A 20,396-nucleotide genomic window follows, 5' to 3' on the forward strand; every position below is an offset into this window, starting at 1 on the left:
GGCGAGTGAAGAAAAGATGAGGAATTTCATTGGAAAGTGCAGGTCAGTTTCCACGTATGGAAAACGATATTTAATGCGAATCGAAAATTGTATTCTAATGTGCTTGGTGTACAGGTTCCTCATCTTGTGGACATTTTATGCATAGTGATCTCTGTGCTGTCTGAGCTGTGCGTGTCGTGACCTCGGTGCTGTCTAAATTAAAGACATCTGTGATACTGAATAGGCATCGGTGGACAACCACGAATAGCAAGAAGGCACCACATTGCCCCGAACAAGAAAACGTTATACAATGAGTGACATTTCGGGAAATGGCCCTTGCTGTGAAGGAGGAGCATTGTTCAACACATCACCTATTATATAATCTTACCTCTCTAGGGCAGTGTTATTGACTGTAGAGGCGTTGTTTGTACTGCCCGAGCTGTGTGTGCAGAGCCATCTCTGTGCCGCTGTCTGTTGAGATATTTTTCTACCGTCGGAGGAGTGCCTATTGTGGGTGATCAGTGTTTTGTCTGCTGTGTTTTTGTGTTGCAGTTCCTCCCTGTCGGTGTGCGGCCGCCTGCGTCACAATGGCTCGGCTCTGCAAGGTATCCCCATCCCCCCACGTGCTGATGACTTGTGTGCAGCATTACAGCTGTTATTGTTATGACTTGTTTACCCTGGAAACCTCACGGAGGCTCAATACTCTTTTTAGGAGTGCTTGGTATGTTTTTATTCCCCCCAAGAGGGGACAACGACGGCTATTTTTCCCGAAGTTAGTGCATTTCAGAGTAAGCTTATTTTAAGTTGGTAAACAATATCCAGGAAACCAGAAACCGTTTTCAGAATCAATTACCGATACAAAAAGCATGGAACTGATGATCGATTATAGTGGGAATTTAGTAATGAAAACACTCATTGACACGTGCGAATGTTCATACGTCAACCAACGTAGTACATTCCTGTGACCTCAATCCAGAGTTAAAATGTCAAGGTGCAGCCCTGCAATAGCTTGCTCGCTTACCCCACTTTTTGTGGGAGGGCCTCCACGAGAGGGAGTGCCATGGGGTAGTTTGTCCTTTCTCCCGCACTGACCAGACCTTCTCGGTAGAGGTGGGAGTACCTCGACGTTACCCACTGGATGTGACCTGCTGGTTTAACTGTCTGCCCAAAATTTCTAACGCTGGATGGATTGACAGCGGTGGGGGAGGGTGGGATTTAAAAATAAGTGTTCTCCATTGTTTCAACTGCCACGTCAGGAGATCAAGTCGGACTAGCGTCCAGTGTGCTAACCACTACATCCCGGTAGCTGACTTTGTTTCTCAGTTTTAAAAAGGTAAACATGCTATGCTTATTGCTGTAGACATTTATATGTGTGTGGCAAACCGGCAACTGGATTTTGACAAATTTGAACTGTGACACCATCGCAACAATGGCCTACTCTTTTTCGAACGATACCAACTGATTCCGCGAATTCTTTAATGTAATTTATGGTGAATACACTGGTAGAATTAACTAGGGCGGCCTACGAAAGCGATCAGCGAACCTCTGCAATCAGCATCGAATTCGCTACGGCTGGATCACGTCACCACCCTTTGTCAGGCGCTTGCTCAGGAGAGTCTAGTTCAATATCATCTTCAGTCCCAAGTTATATTGTCTTGCAGTCTAAAAACTCACGTAATCTGGCTCGTAGTAAAATGTCTTGTTAGCAGTGTACGTGTCCCACACTGCAAATGATACCGTAGTAAAACTGTCTAAACTTCAAAACTAAACTGACAGTATTAACACTGTGTTTGTATCTGCTGTGTATGAATCATAATCATGTAATTGTGGGTAATTTGCTGAGGCGACAGCAGCTGTGTGACCTGTACTGCCAGTTTGACCAGTTTTCTCACGGCTTGCTTCTGGAAAACAGTCACGTGTGTACAGTGCACACGCAAGGCCTGCTGGCTCTCTCTGGAGGCTAATTGTCTTTGTGTTCATAAATTTTGCAGCTAGACCATGGTTGTGTGCGCGTTTTCTCCTCTGGTTTTTTTAAAATGTTGAACCCATTGATCATATACTTTTAATGCTGCTGCGGCCTTGTCATGCAGAAGTCACGGGTGTTCCTGAGAAACGTGAATTTCGAAGTGACCGTGGAAACGAATTACTGTTTAGAAGGGGAAAAAAATAACGCTGTGCGCCACGGGCAAAAAAACTGTGGGAGCTTTACATTTCGATTCTTTCGAAATTATTCTGACAACTTTGGGCATTTCACTTTTTGAGTCGCTCGAGCAGTGGAGGCACACGAAAGCTGGATTTGGCCAGCATGGGCGTAACATTTCACAGAGATTCACATGGACCTGTGCAACACGTGACTATAGTCCAGTTCCCTTGACGAAATGAAGCATTAAGGTGTTGCTTAGTTTAACACGTAGGCTTTCGTGACCAATATTCATAATAAAGGGTTTTTGTTCAGATCGCGTAAATATAAATGTGTCGTTAACCCACCACCACCCGACACAGCCAATTAGTAGGGTTTGTCACGTAAACATGTAAATACGTTACTAGTTCAGCAAATCGGTGTGTTGGAGAGTAAACTCACAACAATTGTAAATGTTGTGGGTTTACACTTGTAAATGTTGTGGGTTTACACTTGTAAATGTTGTGGGTTTACAATTGTAAATGTTGTGGGTTTAGAATTGTAAATGTTGTGGGTTTACAATTGTAAATGTTGTGGGTTTACTCTCCAACACACCGTTGTGCTGAACTAGTAACGTATTTACATGTTTACGTGACAAACCCTACTAATTGTCTGTGTCGGGTGGTGGCGGGTTTAACGACACATTTATGTTTACGCGATGTAACCCAAAAAACAACATCTTATGTAAAGTGTTGCTTGTTTTATATGAACACTATCTTGAAGCCATACATATATTCACTGTACCAGAAATAAAAGAAATGCAAAAAAAGAAATGAATATGCAGTCTGTAAATAGAGTATTGTACTACAATACAACTGCTGACAGTAAAAGTAATTTGCTTTATTTATGTTATGTATAAGGGATGGAGCTGTGGTGCAGCGGTTAGCGCATTGTGCTATGAGCCCGGAAACCGAAATTCGATTCCTGAGGATGCTTAAAATGAGTGGCGAGTGACATTTTAACCAATCCTGGTCCCCGCTTCTCGAGCTCACACTCACCAGCGTGGTGAAGTGTTGACGGACAACCTCCCATGACTCGCATGGCAAGGGAAGGGGGGAAGCGGCTGTAATCCAACAGAATCATTGTTTATTATAATTGTTAATCATTTACTCATTGTTTAATCTTCATATTCCCGTAGTTTATTCGAAATTGTGCAATACCAGCAGGGAACGGAAGACCAAAAGCCACGAATTCGCTGATATGACACTGCGTTGTTGTCGTTATGTCGGAATGTGGACAGGCATGCAACGAAGAGTTTGCAGCCATGGGTTACTCTACCAGTTTTGTTTTGTCGTCTTTGGGAGCGCGGTGTTGTTTGCTGCGTGTGTTAGCGCGTGCCTAAGTGCAATGCCGCATGTGTTATTTCAGTGTGAGACTCACCAGCTGTCCCACGCAGTACATGCGGCAGGAAGTTTGGTTGGGGGTGGAACTCGCCGATAACGATCCTGCCTTTGCTGTGGAATTACAGCCTCGGGCTTTACCTCACCTCGTGCCCAACATGCCAAGCAAAATTTATAAAAGGACAGTTTCTGAAAGTAACACATTTTTCACAAATATAAATTATATTCAATGAGCCCGAGCGCAATTAACAATTCAGAGATTATTTCGATTTAAAGCTTTCGTGACTGCAGGGATTCATCTTCTTGGTTCTTTCGGTAAAGTCATTCTACGTGACTTTACCGAAAGGACCAAGGAGATGAATTCAAAGATGCTTTAAGAGGTATGAGCAGCACGCGATAGCATGCGTTGTGCCAATCTGACTTATGGTAAGGGAGACCGCAGTGGTGTACAAGCAGTTCACAACGCTTGAATGAAAAGAAGTGCATAGCAGGGTAGAAGGGAATGGGGAGGGGGGAGTTGCTTGGTGGTAGTAGGGGAGGGATTGGGCGAGCATGTGTTGCTGTAATACTCGTGGAGTGGGCCAAGTGAGCTTGTTAAGAACCTATTGAATGGACAAATAAGCAGTTAATGGGTGAAGGGTGCTTGTTGGGGACTGCGTGTTTAGGTGGGGCATCATTTATTGTTGAGATTGATTACTCAAGGGCCACTTAAATGGTTCTCATTGCCATTTAGAAGCAGCGTATGAGCAGGAGCACATTTCTGACGGAGCTGTTGCTGAATTAATAGAAACGAAGCAATGAAACATTATTGTAAGATGTGTTTCACATGACAGCGCTCCTTAGTTATTTTTTTATTTGCATTGGACATTGTATTTTTTAATATCTCACTTTTCATGAAGTGTAAAGCAAAATGAGTTTTTATTTTTTATTTTACGAGCGGAGTGCATGAAGTGTATCGAGCAACATTCACCCGAGCCACAGGGGTTGGCAACCTGCGGCTCTGGAGCCGAATGCGGCAGCTCTTTGGCTTCTCCCTTGCGGCTCTTTGGCTGCCCCCTTGTGGGCAGTCGTTGACATTTTTGTAAAAAAAAATCTTTAAACATAATTTAACATAAAGATAATTAATAAAATTTGTATTGTTAAAGAATAACTAAGTGGGAACAAAAACGAGAGTCGCAGTTATTCCATCACCTATTTTGTTTATTTAATTCAGAATGTGTTTGTCATATGCCGTTTACCTGCTATGTCTGTGTTTGTGTTCAAGTAGCTCTCTGCATGTCATGCAGCTCTCTTAGCTATTTGGTCAAAGACAGAAACTAATAATATGGCCCTAGCAGATTTCCTTACAAACAGAAGCAGCCTTGAAACAGAAGGGCTCCACGTTGCCTGATGCCATCACTTGATCAGAGACCCACATGGTACAATGGTGACTCACACATGACAGTAAATGTGTATTTATACAGGACATGTGTGTTATTAAGTACACCGAGTGTTATATTGTTGAGCATGCCTCTCCTGTTATCATTTTCTCTTCAATACAAAACGTTCCCACAGTGGTCATAATACTATTTCAGATAACTTAAGTCAAATGTTTGTTGTGCATGGCGTTTTAGTACTTTAAACCAGCCATATAATGTAGTCAGGTGCAATGCCTGTCCGTTAAAGCTGATTTATCCTGTTGCCTATCGGTTGATGACACATTGCGCCTGTGTCCCAAATTACAAAATTCAAGTGGTTATTTGGTAAAGGATGCTGTTCATAGGACCATCTAAGATAGTTGTCATGTGCTGTCTCCACTTGATGATGCATGCTCACTGTGTGTGTACATGGTGGGATAGTGGCTGTGACATTGTTTTCTCTCGGTAAATTTCACTGTTATGTACATTGTATCTAACCTCTCGGTAGCTTTTGTTGGGACTATTGTGTTCTCACCAAGGTGTGGTATTGGATTCTAGGACAGTACTTTTAGAATAGTACTCGTTTGTCCGACTTGATGTCCAGACTGCCTGGTGGTGTCTGCTGTACCGCAGTGTTCTGGATCAGGGATCCGGATATTTAGCAATCGAGCCCTGAAGCGGAAAGCTCAAATTCAGTGCACCTTAGACTCCTGTTGGCCGCTCTGTGTAACTGCAGTGAAGCTAACGGATACAATACAGTACCGCATAACACGCTACTTGCATTGATTGAAAGTTGCGATTACACACGTGATACATTTCTGAAAATACCAACTTGAACTGAAAATACGACCATTCATCTGCATATCATGCTAGATATAAACTGTTCTGTCCATTATATAGAATCATGTATTCCGCAGTTAGAACGTAGAAATATAAAAATCATATTCCAAAGTCTCAATGTGAAATTGAGCACAGTTGTTCAAACTATCATTTAAAAAAAACTCTTGCAGTGATGCATGATTAATATACAAAAGTAAATACAAACATTGCCCATACATACATTTTTTTTCCGGAATATGACTTTCACAATATGCTCGGAATAATTCTTCGATTCAAAAATGCAAGTTGATGGATTTTAAAATGACAGTAAATCAATTTCAGATAATTTATGTGAAGTATTTAAAATGTCGTGGTGCTAAAGATCGCGATGTCACCCAATTCCACATGACACCACTTTTGGTGGGAAAAATCATGGAAGCGACATCATATTTGGGGTGCCACGTTTTGATCGTCCGAAATCTCGTGTACTGTGCCCTTCGTTTTGGATGTTTTTCGGATGAATATGAAAATCAGGAACATAACCCGACAACATGAACTGTCTCCGCATTTTGGATTTAAATGTATGTTGTAAAATAGAAACCGGCATATAATTGCTCTTTAAATGTGGACAGTCTGAAGCAATGTGTTGCACTCAATGATTTAGAATATGTAAATCGTAGTATACGTTGTGAATTCCAGTGTTGCTGCCTTCCTTTTGAATATGGATTTCTTTGTAGGGGGATGCAGTTTGTATTGGATTGCTTTTGGATAATGTGAATGCTAATTGTGGTCTGTAGAACACATTGCTACTTCATTCATTAATTTCTTTATTCAATTATATTTGATGAGTAACTAAAGGTTGCAATTTATTGTGCGTTTTATACTGACTTTGGCACTTTTTATCTGTCTAATCTTTGCATTTTTGGTTTTCCCAATACACTTTTACCCAGGTCTCCTTTTTTTTAAAGAGACTCGCTAGAATGGGTTCTTACTAGGTGCTATAAAGCATTATATTGGCATTATAAGGGTGAAATGACAATTATAGAATCATGGTGATCATAATACATCTGTAGTTCTCGAGGTTGCAGTTGTTAAATATTTGCGTTATTGAATTAAACGAATGCTTTTTTAATGCTAATTATTTTATCTCTAATACGTTATACCTATATAGAAGCCACTTTCCAACAATGAGTGAATACTGTGCACTACTTGAAATTGTATAGAGGCATTGCACATATGTAATGTTAACTGTTAACTTCTATTTTAACAGAATCTGATATTGATGCTGTGACTGCCATGATGTTGCTGAACTCTCCTCCAGAGCAAAGACCTGCTGAATGTGAGTCACCATACCGCACTCACCTCTCTCACTTACCACACTCACCTCTAGCTGACCACATCACACTAACCACACACATGAACTCTCATCACACATTCAACTCTCAAAACACATATCACACTGATGTGAGGTCCCTACAACTGTACAACAAACTCATCCACCACCGCAGAAATGTGCCAGTAAAGCGCTTCTCAAATGCTACTTCTCGCACCTTCCAATGTTCCCCTGTGGTTGCTTTTATCCCCCACCGAGAAGGTCTCACTCATGCCTTGGCAGAAGCTACGTTAGCTTAACTCATTGCCTGTGTATCGATATTGTTCAATGTTAATTATGGAGTTTTATTGAGGGTCTACTGTGTGGTGTTGTCTTGGTGTGGTCTAGGTCTGTTTTGTTGCTGTTGTTTTTGCTGCCTTGCCCGACCATTATAAATCGGTCTTATATAATGAATGCATTATTTATTTATTTATTCATATTTAGTGACTTGCTAACTATTTTCTCTATTTTGCGCACCCACTGTTTTTTTGTATTGTTTGCTGTTGTAACTTGCTGACCCACTCATACTGGACAAGAGCTTCATAGCTCATCGGATTCTTCCAGTCTAAATAAAGTCTGATTCTGAGCACATTCTTGCACGTACAATGATGCAGACTCAACGTTGGCACAAAGACCCAAGACACACACACACACGGTTACACACAAAGACGAAGATCCCCTATATAGCCGTGAAAGGACTGTTGGGGCAGGTGCTGTTAGCGAGCAGCACCTAAATATGTAGGCCAGCACGCGGCGCAAGAGGGGTTGGGTGGCCAACACCACGCCCGGCCGCCTTTGTCTCCTATATAGCCGTGAAAGGACTGTTGGGGCAGGTGCTGTTAGCGAGCAGCACCTAAATATGTAGGCCAGCACGCGGCGCAAGAGGGGTTGGGTGGCCAACACCACGCCCGGCCGCCTTTGTCTCCCCAGTACTGATGTTTACACACACTGCACCAGGTACTCATTTGAGACTGAGTCGACCTAGAGGAGGTCCAAAACCAATTAAGATCATCGTTGCCGGTGGCGTTGGCTTTGAGCGTGAATCGAATACACACACACACACAAATGCACACGTGGTTGATTGCCCCGGTATGAATGTATGTGATACATGATGGAACCACTCCTGTCATCCCCTAACAGATGCACGACTGCAACAGAATGGAGGAGGAAGCTGGGGGTTGCTTAAGCCGCTGCAGATTCACACGACGGGTTGCACACGGTACTACGCTCTGCATCACACCCTGACCTACCTTCAACCCTCATTTCGGTCTCTTTGTACTAGCAGGGGCCCAATGATTTAAATAACATAAAAAAATATATAGAAAGGTTAAAGAAAATAAATACTTAGTGATTTGGATGTTTGGCTATGAGGCCGACATGAATGTGCCATATGCAAGCAGCTTGTTAGAAGCTTTAAGCTCATTGTACTGAATGTGAACAGTTGTGTTTTCTGCTGTGAGGCTGCTGTACTTTTACACATGTTTTTTGAAATACCGTAAATGTTTAGGCGCCGAAATTGACTGAGTTTAACGCATGACCTTTGCATTATACGCTGATTTTCATTCAACATTTAGAACATTGGAGCTTAAGACAATAAGCCGATGTTGAAACTTAGAAGGTGATTTTAATCAAGCCAATTAAATGCATCACTGCTCTCTTGCTGCTTTCACTTGGTAGGGAGCGAGAGGGCCGCAAACGGAGCCGTGCCCGGCACGACAGCGAGCACTCGTGTGGCTCCCCGGTGGTGAGCTGTGACCCCAGTGAAGACCACAACTACGTGGTGGCATCAGGGGTAGGGTCCTCTGGCCATGCCCCCTTGGTGCCGTCGCCCTCCACCTGTTCCTCCTGCTCTCCTTCCTCCTTCCAGGGCCCTTATGACCTTTCCATCCGAGGTGGTCGCACTGCGGCACACGCACGTGGGAAAGGCAAGCAAGGTTTGCCTTTGGGATCACAGGGTGAGGAGAAGGAAGATGTTGCTGTAGAGAGGAGTGAAGAGGGGAAACAAGGGGAGGGAGGAGGGGGAGGTAAAGAATCGGCGTTAAGGCGGCAGAACCACCAGGCAGGGAAGAGCGAAAAGAGCCAGGAGAAACGCAAAAGAAAGTTTGGAGTTTCTCTGGGTAGCGGTGCTGCTGCCCCCAAAACAGACAAATGGCAGAGGGTGCTAGGCAGGGGTGGATGGGACACTCTGGGCAAACGAATGTTCAGGGCTTCTGAAGAGCCACCTCGCAGCAGCAGCAGGAAGAGTGGGGCTGGACGGGTCTTGGACGACAAGGATGAGGAAGATGAAGAGCTGAAGGCAGCAGCCGGCTCCCTGCTGCACCTCGCCGGTTTGCACCAGTGCCTAGAGAGCACAGCCACAGCGGTTGTCACCAAGGCAGCTCCTGCGCCTGATAGGGGCAGCCGCAGGAAGAAATAACTCGCGTCACCACCAACCCTCCCTTATGCTTACGGGACTCATGCCAATTAAAAAAATACAATTATGGGGCAATACTTTTATTTTGTATTTGTTTTTGTTCTGTTTTGGTTTTTAAAATTATTTTTCAGAATCAAGTATATTTTTTGAGTGGGGATGAAAGCCATATGTTGACCCAAGGAACTTTGTTTAGTTACTGAATCAGTGCTTCAGAAGCGTGGCCACTGTACTTGGTCTTCCCTGTTGAATTAACGTTGTTTGCGGTGCAGACCATAAGACGCCCTGAAATCTCCTTGGTTTTCATGTTTTTTAGAGTCCAAGGGTGTTATGTGTGTCCATTCTGTCTGTTTAACACCAATAACCAACACCAATAATTTCAGTCCTATTCAGAAAAATTAAGTGGAAACCCCTGTCGGGGTCTTGCCGTCTGAAGGATGATGTGCAGAGTGTTACGGAATTGTTCTAGTTTGCCAAGAAAATTAATAGCAATGTTTAACTATGTTGAGGTTTTTTTTCTCTCTTCTGAAATGTGCATTTGCACTTGAATTAAGTATGGCATTGCCTCTTGTACTCGCGAGAGACTGCAAGAACAGGCTTTGTATTTGGAGCTCAGCAAAAGCATGAGCCTCTTGCTAATTTGTGGTCAGACTGATAATTCTGCCATGTAAAATTCGGACCCATCTTAATCTCATGGTGCACATTTCATTGCAGTATGACATACAGGATATGACTTTTTAATTTTAAATGTGGACCTGAATGGGTCTGCTGTAATTAGACAATCTCCCCACGTATCGATCACCTGGACTGATGCATAGGTGAATCAATGTAGAGCATGTACATGAGTAAAAAATAGAAGGGTAATTTTGCCATTACTGCCAGAACATTGCGAAAAGGTGGAATAATCACAAGTAAGCCGCATGTTCATAAGCAACGATGGCTTCTGCCACAGGGCAGTGAAGCCTGAGGTTAGTGACAGGCGCCGTGACACCGTGCTATTGCTGCTCTTAAGCAATGTTCATGTAACGGGTGTGGCTCCTCACGAGCATGTGGTGCTGCAGTGCTCTAAACGGCTGCTCCTGAATCGATTAAGATATTACACTGGCAGACAGCAGCCCTCTAGTGTGGGAAACTGCACTTGACATTAGCTACCGCGTTAAATGTGACCTCGGTGCCACAGCAACATTATTCCTACTCTATTGACACTTTTGCATTGAATTATATTAATTATTTTACGTTTACATCAAGAAAATAGATGGAAAGATAAAACAATCATATAAATCTAATATTATTTTGATCAGTGCTCTCTGATGACTAGTATTTATTTAAAATGTCTCAATAATATGTGCAATCTTGGCCTGTGCTTCACCGAAACAATGAGAGCATTCTTGTAAATGCTTCTAGGACAAGATTCAAGGACAGCGTTTTATAGCATTCCAGCGTTGGGAGGGGCAGGTAGCATGGTCCCTTCCTGGGCACTGGGATTCCCTATCATCTTGTCTATGCTGTGCGCAGGGAACACCTCACACGCGCTGGGTTCGCCGGGGCCACCGGGTGAGGCCCTTCTCGTTTGTGCCACTGTGTTCACGTTGCCAGCGTCAGACGCAATCTGCCATTGCATGCTTTTGTTTGAACAAACGACTCCTATGTGTGTTTTTTGTATGTCAATGTAATGTGACTTAGAGTTGTTAGTGACAGCATGCATTTTTCATATTCATTACAATTTAAGATTTGGGGAAAGGTGCTTTAACCTTGTATTAGCAAGTCCCGAAGCAATTCACTCTGCCTGGGTCGATAGTAAATATATAACTTACAATGTTTAAGTTTTGTTCAGGGATTTGGTGACGTGTTTGGCAGAGGGAGCCAATATCAGCATCAGTATTTGTGTCTCACGAGTCTGATAAATATATTGAAGCTATGAGAAACTGCCCTGAGGTTAATGATGCTGAGGCGCTGCCGTGACGCTCTCAGTCAGCATGGGGGGAGGTGAACACTTCGCGTTGCTCGCGAAGCACATGCCAGGCCTGCGCTGGCGGGCGGGTGTGCTGTTCAGAGATTTTTTTTTTAAATGATTGTCTTCCAGAGTTAACCTTCCTCTTATAACTACGAGGTATTAATGACATCGTGCCAGGTAATCACCTTTCCAAAGCCGTGTGCTGTTTGTTGTTTAAGCTAATGCATATGACAATAGGAATTGGTCATACAATGAGTAGTGTTGTGAGGTGTAACTCCTAAGTACCTGTAGCTGGTAATAACTATTACTGTATATGTTCCAGTGAGCATTTTTCAAAACTTTTGCAAATTTATTAACTTTCTTATCCAGTATTCTGACACTTTGTACCAACATTTGCCTTTTCTGTTACTCAGAGCCTTGCACATTGTATTATCGTGTAGCAATATTGTGCTAAGTGTTGTCAATGGCCACATTTGTATTTGGCACATGCTCGAGTAACTTGGTGGCCCTGCCAGCCACTTGGCTGCACTTACGGTCAGTGATGGCCCATGTGGACCCACTGCCAGTGCAGGGCAGTGCTGGCTGTGGGTGTACATTTTGGGCACTTACACTTAATTGCATGAACGAGCCAGCCCTGCCCGCGCCCTGGTAAACATGCCCTCATTTATCCCTCTTACACTCTGGTCCCATTTGGTTTTTATTTTGAGTTGTGAATCGTCATGTTTTGCCAAAACCTGCCAATCACAGAGAGAGAGAGAGCTGTGTGACCCCTTGTGCGTGGCGCGGGCAGTGGTGTTTGTGACCTGCACGGGGACGGTTCCTCCGTCAGGCGTGTCCTGCCAAAGACATGTCCTTTGTTGTAAATACCCACTCCATTAAACATGGCCTCGCTCCCTTCCCTCTTTGTGGTGTTTTAATTTGCATTTTTTTCTCCTAATTTGATTGTATTAATACAATATTCAATGATTGTACGTAAAAAAAACGCGTGCATGTTCACTGAATGTACACAGCGCGCAAGTTCAACTAATTAAAATGGTTATGGCTGCCCTGGCAGATATCGGACAAGTTTTATGTTCTTGGCATGAAAGTAGTTTCCAATAATATTTTTAAGGAAAAAAAGCCGAATGACACATTTTCCAATGTATTGGACTTTTCTTTACCATGCATTTGACCTTCAGTATGCAAATGTAAAAATGCTAAAACATTGTGAAGAAAATGTAAAACGTGCTTCTTTGAGCTATTTCTCTTCTTTAGCACAATTGATTTTCGAATTGTAAACGGATTTACAAGTGTGAATGTATACGTAGGCGTTCATGAACAATTACAATATTCAATATAGTTTTTTCAGGTTTGGTTATATCTGAGCTCCCGTTAACCTGAGGATGCTGCATGTAATCGCAAGCGAAACGTACCCATTTCAATGTTGTAAGATTACTCACCAACACACTGGTGGGACTTAAGCAGTGAATACATTTGGCATATTTTATTCACGTGACACTTATGAATAGGCTGTCACGGGTCGAGGTGGGATTGATACATTTTTACACGACCTAACTGAAAAAAACAATGATGGAAAAAATAGGATTGCTGACCCTCCAAGCTCAAGATAGTGGAAACCTGGAGAATGAGATTTCTGGTAGTAATGACTCCACATGTCGTTTTAAAAAAAAACTGCTGTAAAACCAAGTGAGAGCCCCTTTTGATAAAATTAAAACATAAAAGCACTTAAGACACGTCCTATTGTTTTTTTTTACTCTATTTAGAGTCGTCAATTGTCCCTGAGCACCGAAAGGAAACATCTGTGGAAAGATAAACCTAATAATTTAAGATCCACTCGCCACTGAGCAACTTCATGCCGTAAAACTGAGAGAAAAGAGACAGCCGGCCCTGTAAGCGCTGCCGTAAAGGAGCTTACATTTATTGTGTGACCCTTTCCATAACAGTTGTTGGGTCCCTTTTGGTTGTTATGGCAACAGCTGCATGTTGGTGAACGTGGCAGTATAAGCCGATTAAAGGACAGAAGGATCACCGAACGCAGCTGCGGAGGCGCACAAGCGGCGACGGGGGACCTTGACAGCCGGCGACGCATCAGGAGAGAGCAATGGAGCCGGTGTCGCAGAGGAACTCCTTCTCGACGGGAGACGCCGCGTTGGGGCCAGGGTCGGAAGTGAGGTTGAGTCGAGCTGCTCACGTCGTGGTCGCTGTGCTGCTGTGGCTCAGCGTGTGCGTTGGCGTGGGCGCCAACGCGCTGGTGCTGCTGCTGTTCGCACGGCGCAGGGCCCTGCGCGTCCCCTCCTTCCTGCTGCTGGCTAACATGAGTGCCAGCGAGCTGTTGGGCAGCCTCTCCACCACCGCCATGCTGCTGCTGTGGGGCCCTTGGCACGGGGCACGGGGCCAGGCCGTGTGTCTTTGGGATGGATTCTCGCTCACCCTCTTCGGTAATGACAACAGAACGACAATGCCGCGTTTGCTGAACTTCTTTCGCACCACCGCACGTAAGCCAAACGTGTTCATCAGAGGTGCGGGGAAGGACAAAGTAAAAGCAAAAAATTAGTTCTAAATAAATCGGACTGATAACACAGCCGAGGGCCTGATTCTGCACTTTCCCGTGTGCGCGCACTATTACACGTGCCTTGCATGGCAGCTTCTGGCTTCTTCGTTTTGATGTCATGTTTAGGCTTCTGCGCAGCTAGAGATGGAGCGTGGCTGTTGGATGAACATAGTGGGCCTGATTACCACAGCTATCTTGGGCTTATTGGCCATCATTCACATTCCAGATTCTTTAGGCGGAATGCTTGGCGATTCCGCGTAAAATCGTAGAATCCATATATTGCAAGCCGACGCTGCATACAAACACTGAGAACTGCAGCCATTCAATCGTGGCACCATTGCGGGAATGTCACCAAAAGTGACGAGGGGTTTATTAGCAGAGCCGACAATCGCAGACGCTCTCCGCATGCTAGGAAATCCTGTTGATGGTGAATACAGAGGCGTGGCTCGTGGCGTCGGGCACCACGGCGCCGGGCACCACGGCGCAAATTGATGCTCACCTTTGGCGCCTCCACTCCGTAACTATTTTTTTTGTTTCTGAATTTGTATGAACACTTTGCAGCACCTATTCGTCACTCTAAACTTCACACCAAATTCCAGAATGAAGGGCCCGACCACACACGCGCAGCTGATGTTGACAATGTGAGGAAGTTGCAGACGATACGATGGTGAAGATTTAAGACTCAAACGGGTGCTTTGCGCGATTTTGCAGCTCGGGGGTAAGAGTTGGTGTGGTTTGGTGGATCATCAGTAGTTCAAGGTGCAGCTTCATCATCGTCACTCATAATCATCAATTACCATCATCTTCATTCAAACCACGACTATTTTCATGATTATTTTCACTTAAAATTTGTATCCTCGTGCACTTCGTTATATTAAACATAATCATTGTTTTAAATAGCACTAAGCCGCCTTCAGCTGAGTGCGACATTCTGCCCCTCAGCGGAAAAAGGAGAAACGCACGCAGATTAGCACGAGTGAGTGAGTGCTGATGTGAGGAGCGGTGGCGCAGCGGTTAGCGCTACGCTGCGCTATGAACCCGGCTCGCCAACTTCGGTTCCCGCTCACGGCCAACGCCAGTGACGATTATCTGAACTGGTGCTGTGCCTTCCCTACGTCGACTCAGCGCAAAATTAGTACCTGGCGCAATGTGTAAACATGGCCACTGGGAAGACAAAGGCGGCCGGGCGTGGTGCTGACCACCCACCCTCTTTAGCGTGCCACAATTGCCGGTAGCCTTCACAGGTGCTGCTCGCTAACAGCACCATATTTGTCTTTGTGCCGATGTCAGCACGCGTCCTGGATTCTCCTCGACACTTTTCCGGCTGCTGTTTGGCCGTGGGATATTTTTTTTGTTCCCACGTGTGTGTGCGTGTACGTCATTGTGTGGAGTGCGTTGGAACGCGAGGTCCGCGTGACGAATGGTGTCAAAATCTGAGACGTGAATCAGGCGGGATCACTTTTGCGGAATGGATGCGAAAACGCCAGAATTCCGCAAAGGTGTGGGATTAAAAAAAGAACCCCCATCTACATAAATGAGGCTCACTGGGTTTAACACGTAAGCTTTCGCGACCAATGTCATCCATAATACAGGGGGTTTATTGGGTTAGCGTAAATATAAATGTGTCGTTAAACCCGCCACCACCCGACGCAGCCAATTAGTAAGATTTGTCACGTGAACAGAACGTGCAAATTCGTTACGATTCCAACACACGCGTGTTGGAAAGTAAATCCATAAATCTGGCTGTAATCACAGGGTTTCCATGAACAGGTTTAACTCGACTTATTCGATTAAAAATGTATTTGCAAAAGGCGAGTGAGTAACTTACCGTTCTTCAACACAGAATTATTTTAATTGCCGCTTTGCATCGTGCTTAGTGATGCATGCTTTGCTTACGGTGGTGATTTCATTTTAACTGCCTGTAATTTGATATAAAGGCCACGCTTATTTAAAGCTTAGAATTGTCAACGAATGTGTTGTCGAATTGTAATTACAATTTACAGTTACATGGAAGCTCTGTTTTAGATGTGTGACTTAAAAAGTATATATACACTTTTCTAAGTTTACAACGACCAGACCTCCCACATCTCCTACTGCCTCCAACAAACTTCCAGTGAACTCCGAGTTTTACTCCGGTAACATCCCTTTCCTTGTGTCCTAGATATGAGGTTGTCTGTAATCTGGAACCGCCGTGGAAAAAAAATCCCTCCTCTCTTATCAATCTTTCAATGAATTCCGCAGGTATAACCGTCATCATTGGTAGTTGTTTGAAAACAAACAAAAAACTTGCTTCATCCGCCTTTGTGTCACCCCGGCCCCGATTGGCTGCCGATGCACGTTGCCAATCTGTAAAGTTCAGTCTTGTGAACTTTTCAGCATGTTCGTGAGGTTTACGTTTCCTTATGGTAATTTATGGATCGTGTGTGAACCCAGTATTATTCTAACAAAAAAAATCCCAGTAATCAACGAGTGCGGGTGGGGAGAATCGCAGCAAAAGGTGGCACGCAGTCGTGCCCGGCGCGTTCGCTTCGAGCCTTCTTCGATGGCACGCGTGGCATGCATTTGAAGTCCTCCGAAGCCAGCAGCTGCTGTATTTCCAACGTGGACGATGGCTGAATGTTGCTACTCAATACATAACCGTAAAAAGAGAGATGTGTATATATATAGAGAGAGAGATCTTGCGCGAAACTGTGGAGGGAGTCGTCCTTCTTACCCCTCTGCGCAAACTGCAGGCACCGTGTCCGCGGGGAGCTTGGCGCTGCTCGCCTTCGAGCGCTGCTCCAGACTCTCGCGGCCCCAGGACCTCGACCTCTCTTGGGGTCGCCGGGCATCAGCTGCTGCATGGCTCTACGCGCTGGCCTGGTCTTCAGCCCCGCTGCTCGGCTGGGGTCACTACATGCCCGAATCGCACGGCCTGGGTTGTTCCCTTGACTGGAGACCCCAGGGCGTGGCCTCGAACGTCTTTGTGCTGCTGCTCTTCCTCGGGTGCCTGGTGCTGCCCGTGGCTGCCACTGCGCTCTGCTACGGGCGCATCGTGCTCACGATCCGCGCGGTGAGAGATGTGATGGGGTCTGCAGCACCGATGTACACGTGCGTCGCTCAAGGATTTGTGGTGCCCTGACGGCCACCAAGTTAGTGTAAGAGTCCACCGAGACAGAAAACGAATACGTTGGAGAACATGTCAAAAAAGGCTTCTCGAAAAGTATTGATCCTCGTGGAAAAGAATTCCCCCTCCGCACTGAAGCAATTGGGTGTCAAGTATGGTATTGTTTATGCGCATGGCAGGTGTGTAATCAACGCAGCATTCGCCTCCATTAGGAGGATCACGATCTGTCACCGATGTCACGAGATACTTTTTGGGTGTTTTTTATTTTTTCTGGGAGCGGTGCCACCCGATGCGGGCTTTGATATTGGATCCACATGGCACTTGCCAATATCCCAACTCTGATGAGCCACTCGATTAACTCTCTCCGGACTCACTATTTATAATGTGCTGTGTGTAGAAGCAACAGCTGTTTAACAGGTAGGCTTTCGCAACCAATATCCATAATAAAGGTTTTTTGTTTTGGGTTAAATCGCGTAAATATGTCGTTATCCCACCACCACCCGACACAGCCAATTAGTAAGGTTTGTTACGTAAACAAAACGTGCCAATGAGTTGCTACTTCAGCACAACAGTGTTGGAGAGTAAACCCACATTTGCAATTTGAGTACGACGTTTCGCTGGTGATTACAAGCAGCCTCATCAGGCGACTTGCCAGAATTGTGAAGTCCTTGTTTCGCTCGTAAATATAAAGACCCATTGTCCCCAAACGTCGCTTATTACACATATATCACAACCTTCATTTATCCTGGAGGAATCCGAGGATACTTAAGCTCCCCCCACCCCCACCCACCCCCCCACACAGACGCAACTTAAAGGGGCCACAGTCTCATTGACAAATGCGTTGAATGTCCTTTTGTATCGTATCGTTTTCGTTTGCTCGCCGTGACCTCACCCTGCCCGGGGAGCGCAGCTGCGTTCCAGGTACGCAGCGCACACGAGGCGCGCGGCTGCGCTCGCTTGCTACGAGCAGCAGGCGGCACGCGCGTGGGTCCTCGTGCTGCTGCTGTGCTTCACGGCGCGCACACCGCACGCGCTGCTGGCGCTCATGGATGTCCAGAGAGACTACCCCGTGGGGTCTTCGACGTCTTCGTCGTCGTCGTCGTCCTCCGCTCCCGTCATCTCCGCCGTGCCAATGTTGCTCACCCGGACAACAGCAACGTACCACCCTCTGCTGTATATTTTCACGAATAAACAGGTGACTCATTGCGCGCGATTCTAAGCATTATAGGCCGGTGACGTGTCCCCAAACACGAGTCAAGGTTGCTGCTGACCCAAATGGAATGGAGGTTCATGTTTGTTCCCGCCGGTGTGATGTCATGAACCAATTAATGCTCTAATTAATTCATTTTGATGAGCACAAACGACCCTTGGAAGAGTCAGGGGTGTAAAGATGCATCGATTCCTCACCATTGATTACTTAAGGGGCCGTCCATAAATGACGTCACGCGATTGACGATTTTTGACCCCCCCCCCCTCGTCATATGGCGTCACAGTCAGATATGACGTCATAAAGCTCTGCCCCCCCCTCCCAAAAAAACACACATTTCTATTTTGAAAATAAAACTTGCTTCAAAGCTCTTTAAACTAGTCATAGTGCATATTTAATGTGGCGCTGCACTCTGATGTTGTATGAGAAAACATTTATTAAAAAGTAGAACGTTGTCTATTTCTTTAAAGTTGCGCATTTTGATGTGACGTCACATTTCTCACCCCCCCCCCCTCCTCGTCACAAATGTCTGACCCCCCCTAGGTGCGTGACGTCATTTATGGACGGCCCCTAAGCTCACACAATAATCAATGCCAATGACATGGACCTTAATCTTTGAATTTTGCGCGTTGTCCACGCGCTTGCGTGCCGCCCCCCCCCGCCCCCCGCAGTTCCGCCGATGTGCGTGGGGGCTGCTCGTGGCTCGTTGGAGAGCGTGGCCAGTGGGGGAAGCAATGGGGTCACCACCCACTGGCCAGGTGACGCACACCATGGAGCTGGGCGACACCGTCGACGTCCCCGCCGCCGCCGCCGCCGCCGCGTGCTCGCTCAGCAAGGCGACTCCACCACACAATAAGGAGGCAGCCGTCGGAGAGACCAGGGCAGAGGCACACAAAGTAGCAGCCACTCGCCTCATTCACGTGGCTCCTTGCACAAGCACTTCCAGCGGAAGTATGCTGCTCACCTAGAGAGAGCCCTGCACAGTTTTCTTGAAACACATTTCTTGAAAACGAATTTTATTTTGTTTAAAAACCTATTTCTTTAGTACTTAGTTTAGTGCCGTCGGCTACGTACGGTGGGAAAGAAGTTCAACATACAGGGGCTAGTGATACAGGGGCTCCTCTACTTACGAGTTAGGTTCTAGAGGTCTGTTCGTAAGTCCAAGTTTACGCCTGTAGATTCCCAAAATGTTGTACGGATGTAGACTAAACACGGGGAATGGCTTTAAAAGTTGTATAATCTGTAGATGCCACTGGTTCTTCATGTGCTGTAGATGCCACCACCACCATCTAATGCGTGGCGGTTAAATGTACGACTCTCGGCTCGAATATTCAACTACACTTACGGTCAGTTTTGTTCGAATCTGAAAATTCGTAAACCGAATCTCCATAAGTAGGAGTCCCTGAACATACACCAAACACTTGAGCAGCTCTCTTGGCGAGATCATTTGTTGGGCCTTCCCAACAAATTAGTTATCACAGGCTAGTACCGTATACCAATGTCATCCCCAAGTGTGAGCAGCTATACTCGGCAGCTCGTCAGTGTTTGCAATGTACCCATCACATCAGTGACTACTTAGTTAAGAAAATCGTATTTACTCAGTGGCGTGACAATAGCAATGCATATTTATTGGGTGTTAACGCTGTGAATTGTAATTACCCCGTCTGCAAGTATAGAATGTAATGAAGACATGTGATGATGTGTCGCTTGGTTTTTGGTCAACGCGAGCAAAGCAATTTTAAAATTACTTCAAAATGTATAGTTTGATGTAAAGAAAGTGTTAATAACCCATAAAAATTACAATCTAAACTCCTAAAGCTCTTAACCTTTACTGCAGCTTTGTACCTGTTAATAAATACATAGAGGTTTGATGACACAAAGTAGTTGTACTTACGTGCCCATACTTAATTTGTTTAGATGATTTACCTTCGAAATAAAATCGGGCATGTTTCGCACCTCCAGGGAGTGTGTGCACCCCAGGTTAAGAACCACCAATCTAAAGTATTCCAATTGCTGTATTAAAAATAAGTATGGTTATACAGTATTCCATTATAGTAGTTACATAAACAGCAGCTCACACTA

The 20,396-nt window shown here is 45.2% G+C and overlaps 2 protein-coding genes across 2 annotated transcripts in view; both read left to right on the forward strand.

The window, feature by feature from the left end:
• FOXN3 (forkhead box N3) overlaps positions 1 to 12,348 on the forward strand; it is a 35,002-nt gene extending 22,654 nt beyond the window's left edge. The window contains exons 4-7 of the mRNA XM_032947640.2: positions 532 to 584; positions 6,985 to 7,053; positions 8,227 to 8,305; positions 8,764 to 12,348. Coding sequence (XP_032803531.1) covers positions 532 to 584; positions 6,985 to 7,053; positions 8,227 to 8,305; positions 8,764 to 9,502 — 940 coding nt within the window. The 3' untranslated portion in view covers positions 9,503 to 12,348. The remainder of the gene's footprint in view (positions 1 to 531; positions 585 to 6,984; positions 7,054 to 8,226; positions 8,306 to 8,763) is intronic.
• A 301-nt stretch (positions 12,349 to 12,649) lies between these two features.
• LOC116939378 (opsin-3-like) lies at positions 12,650 to 20,275 on the forward strand. The gene is made up of 4 exons (XM_032947644.2): positions 12,650 to 13,888; positions 16,734 to 17,053; positions 18,018 to 18,302; positions 18,986 to 20,275. The coding sequence occupies exons 1-4, from the start codon at positions 13,552 to 13,554 to the stop codon at positions 19,280 to 19,282; spliced, it is 1,239 nt and encodes a 412-aa protein (XP_032803535.2). The 5' UTR covers positions 12,650 to 13,551; the 3' UTR covers positions 19,283 to 20,275.
• The last annotated feature ends 121 nt before the right edge of the window (positions 20,276 to 20,396 follow it).

Source organism: Petromyzon marinus, chromosome 6, assembly GCF_048934315.1.
Source record: "Petromyzon marinus isolate PM22_M1 ecotype Great Lakes invasive population chromosome 6, UKy_Petmar_22M1.pri1.0, whole genome shotgun sequence".
Lineage (NCBI taxonomy): Eukaryota > Metazoa > Chordata > Hyperoartia > Petromyzontiformes > Petromyzontidae > Petromyzon > Petromyzon marinus.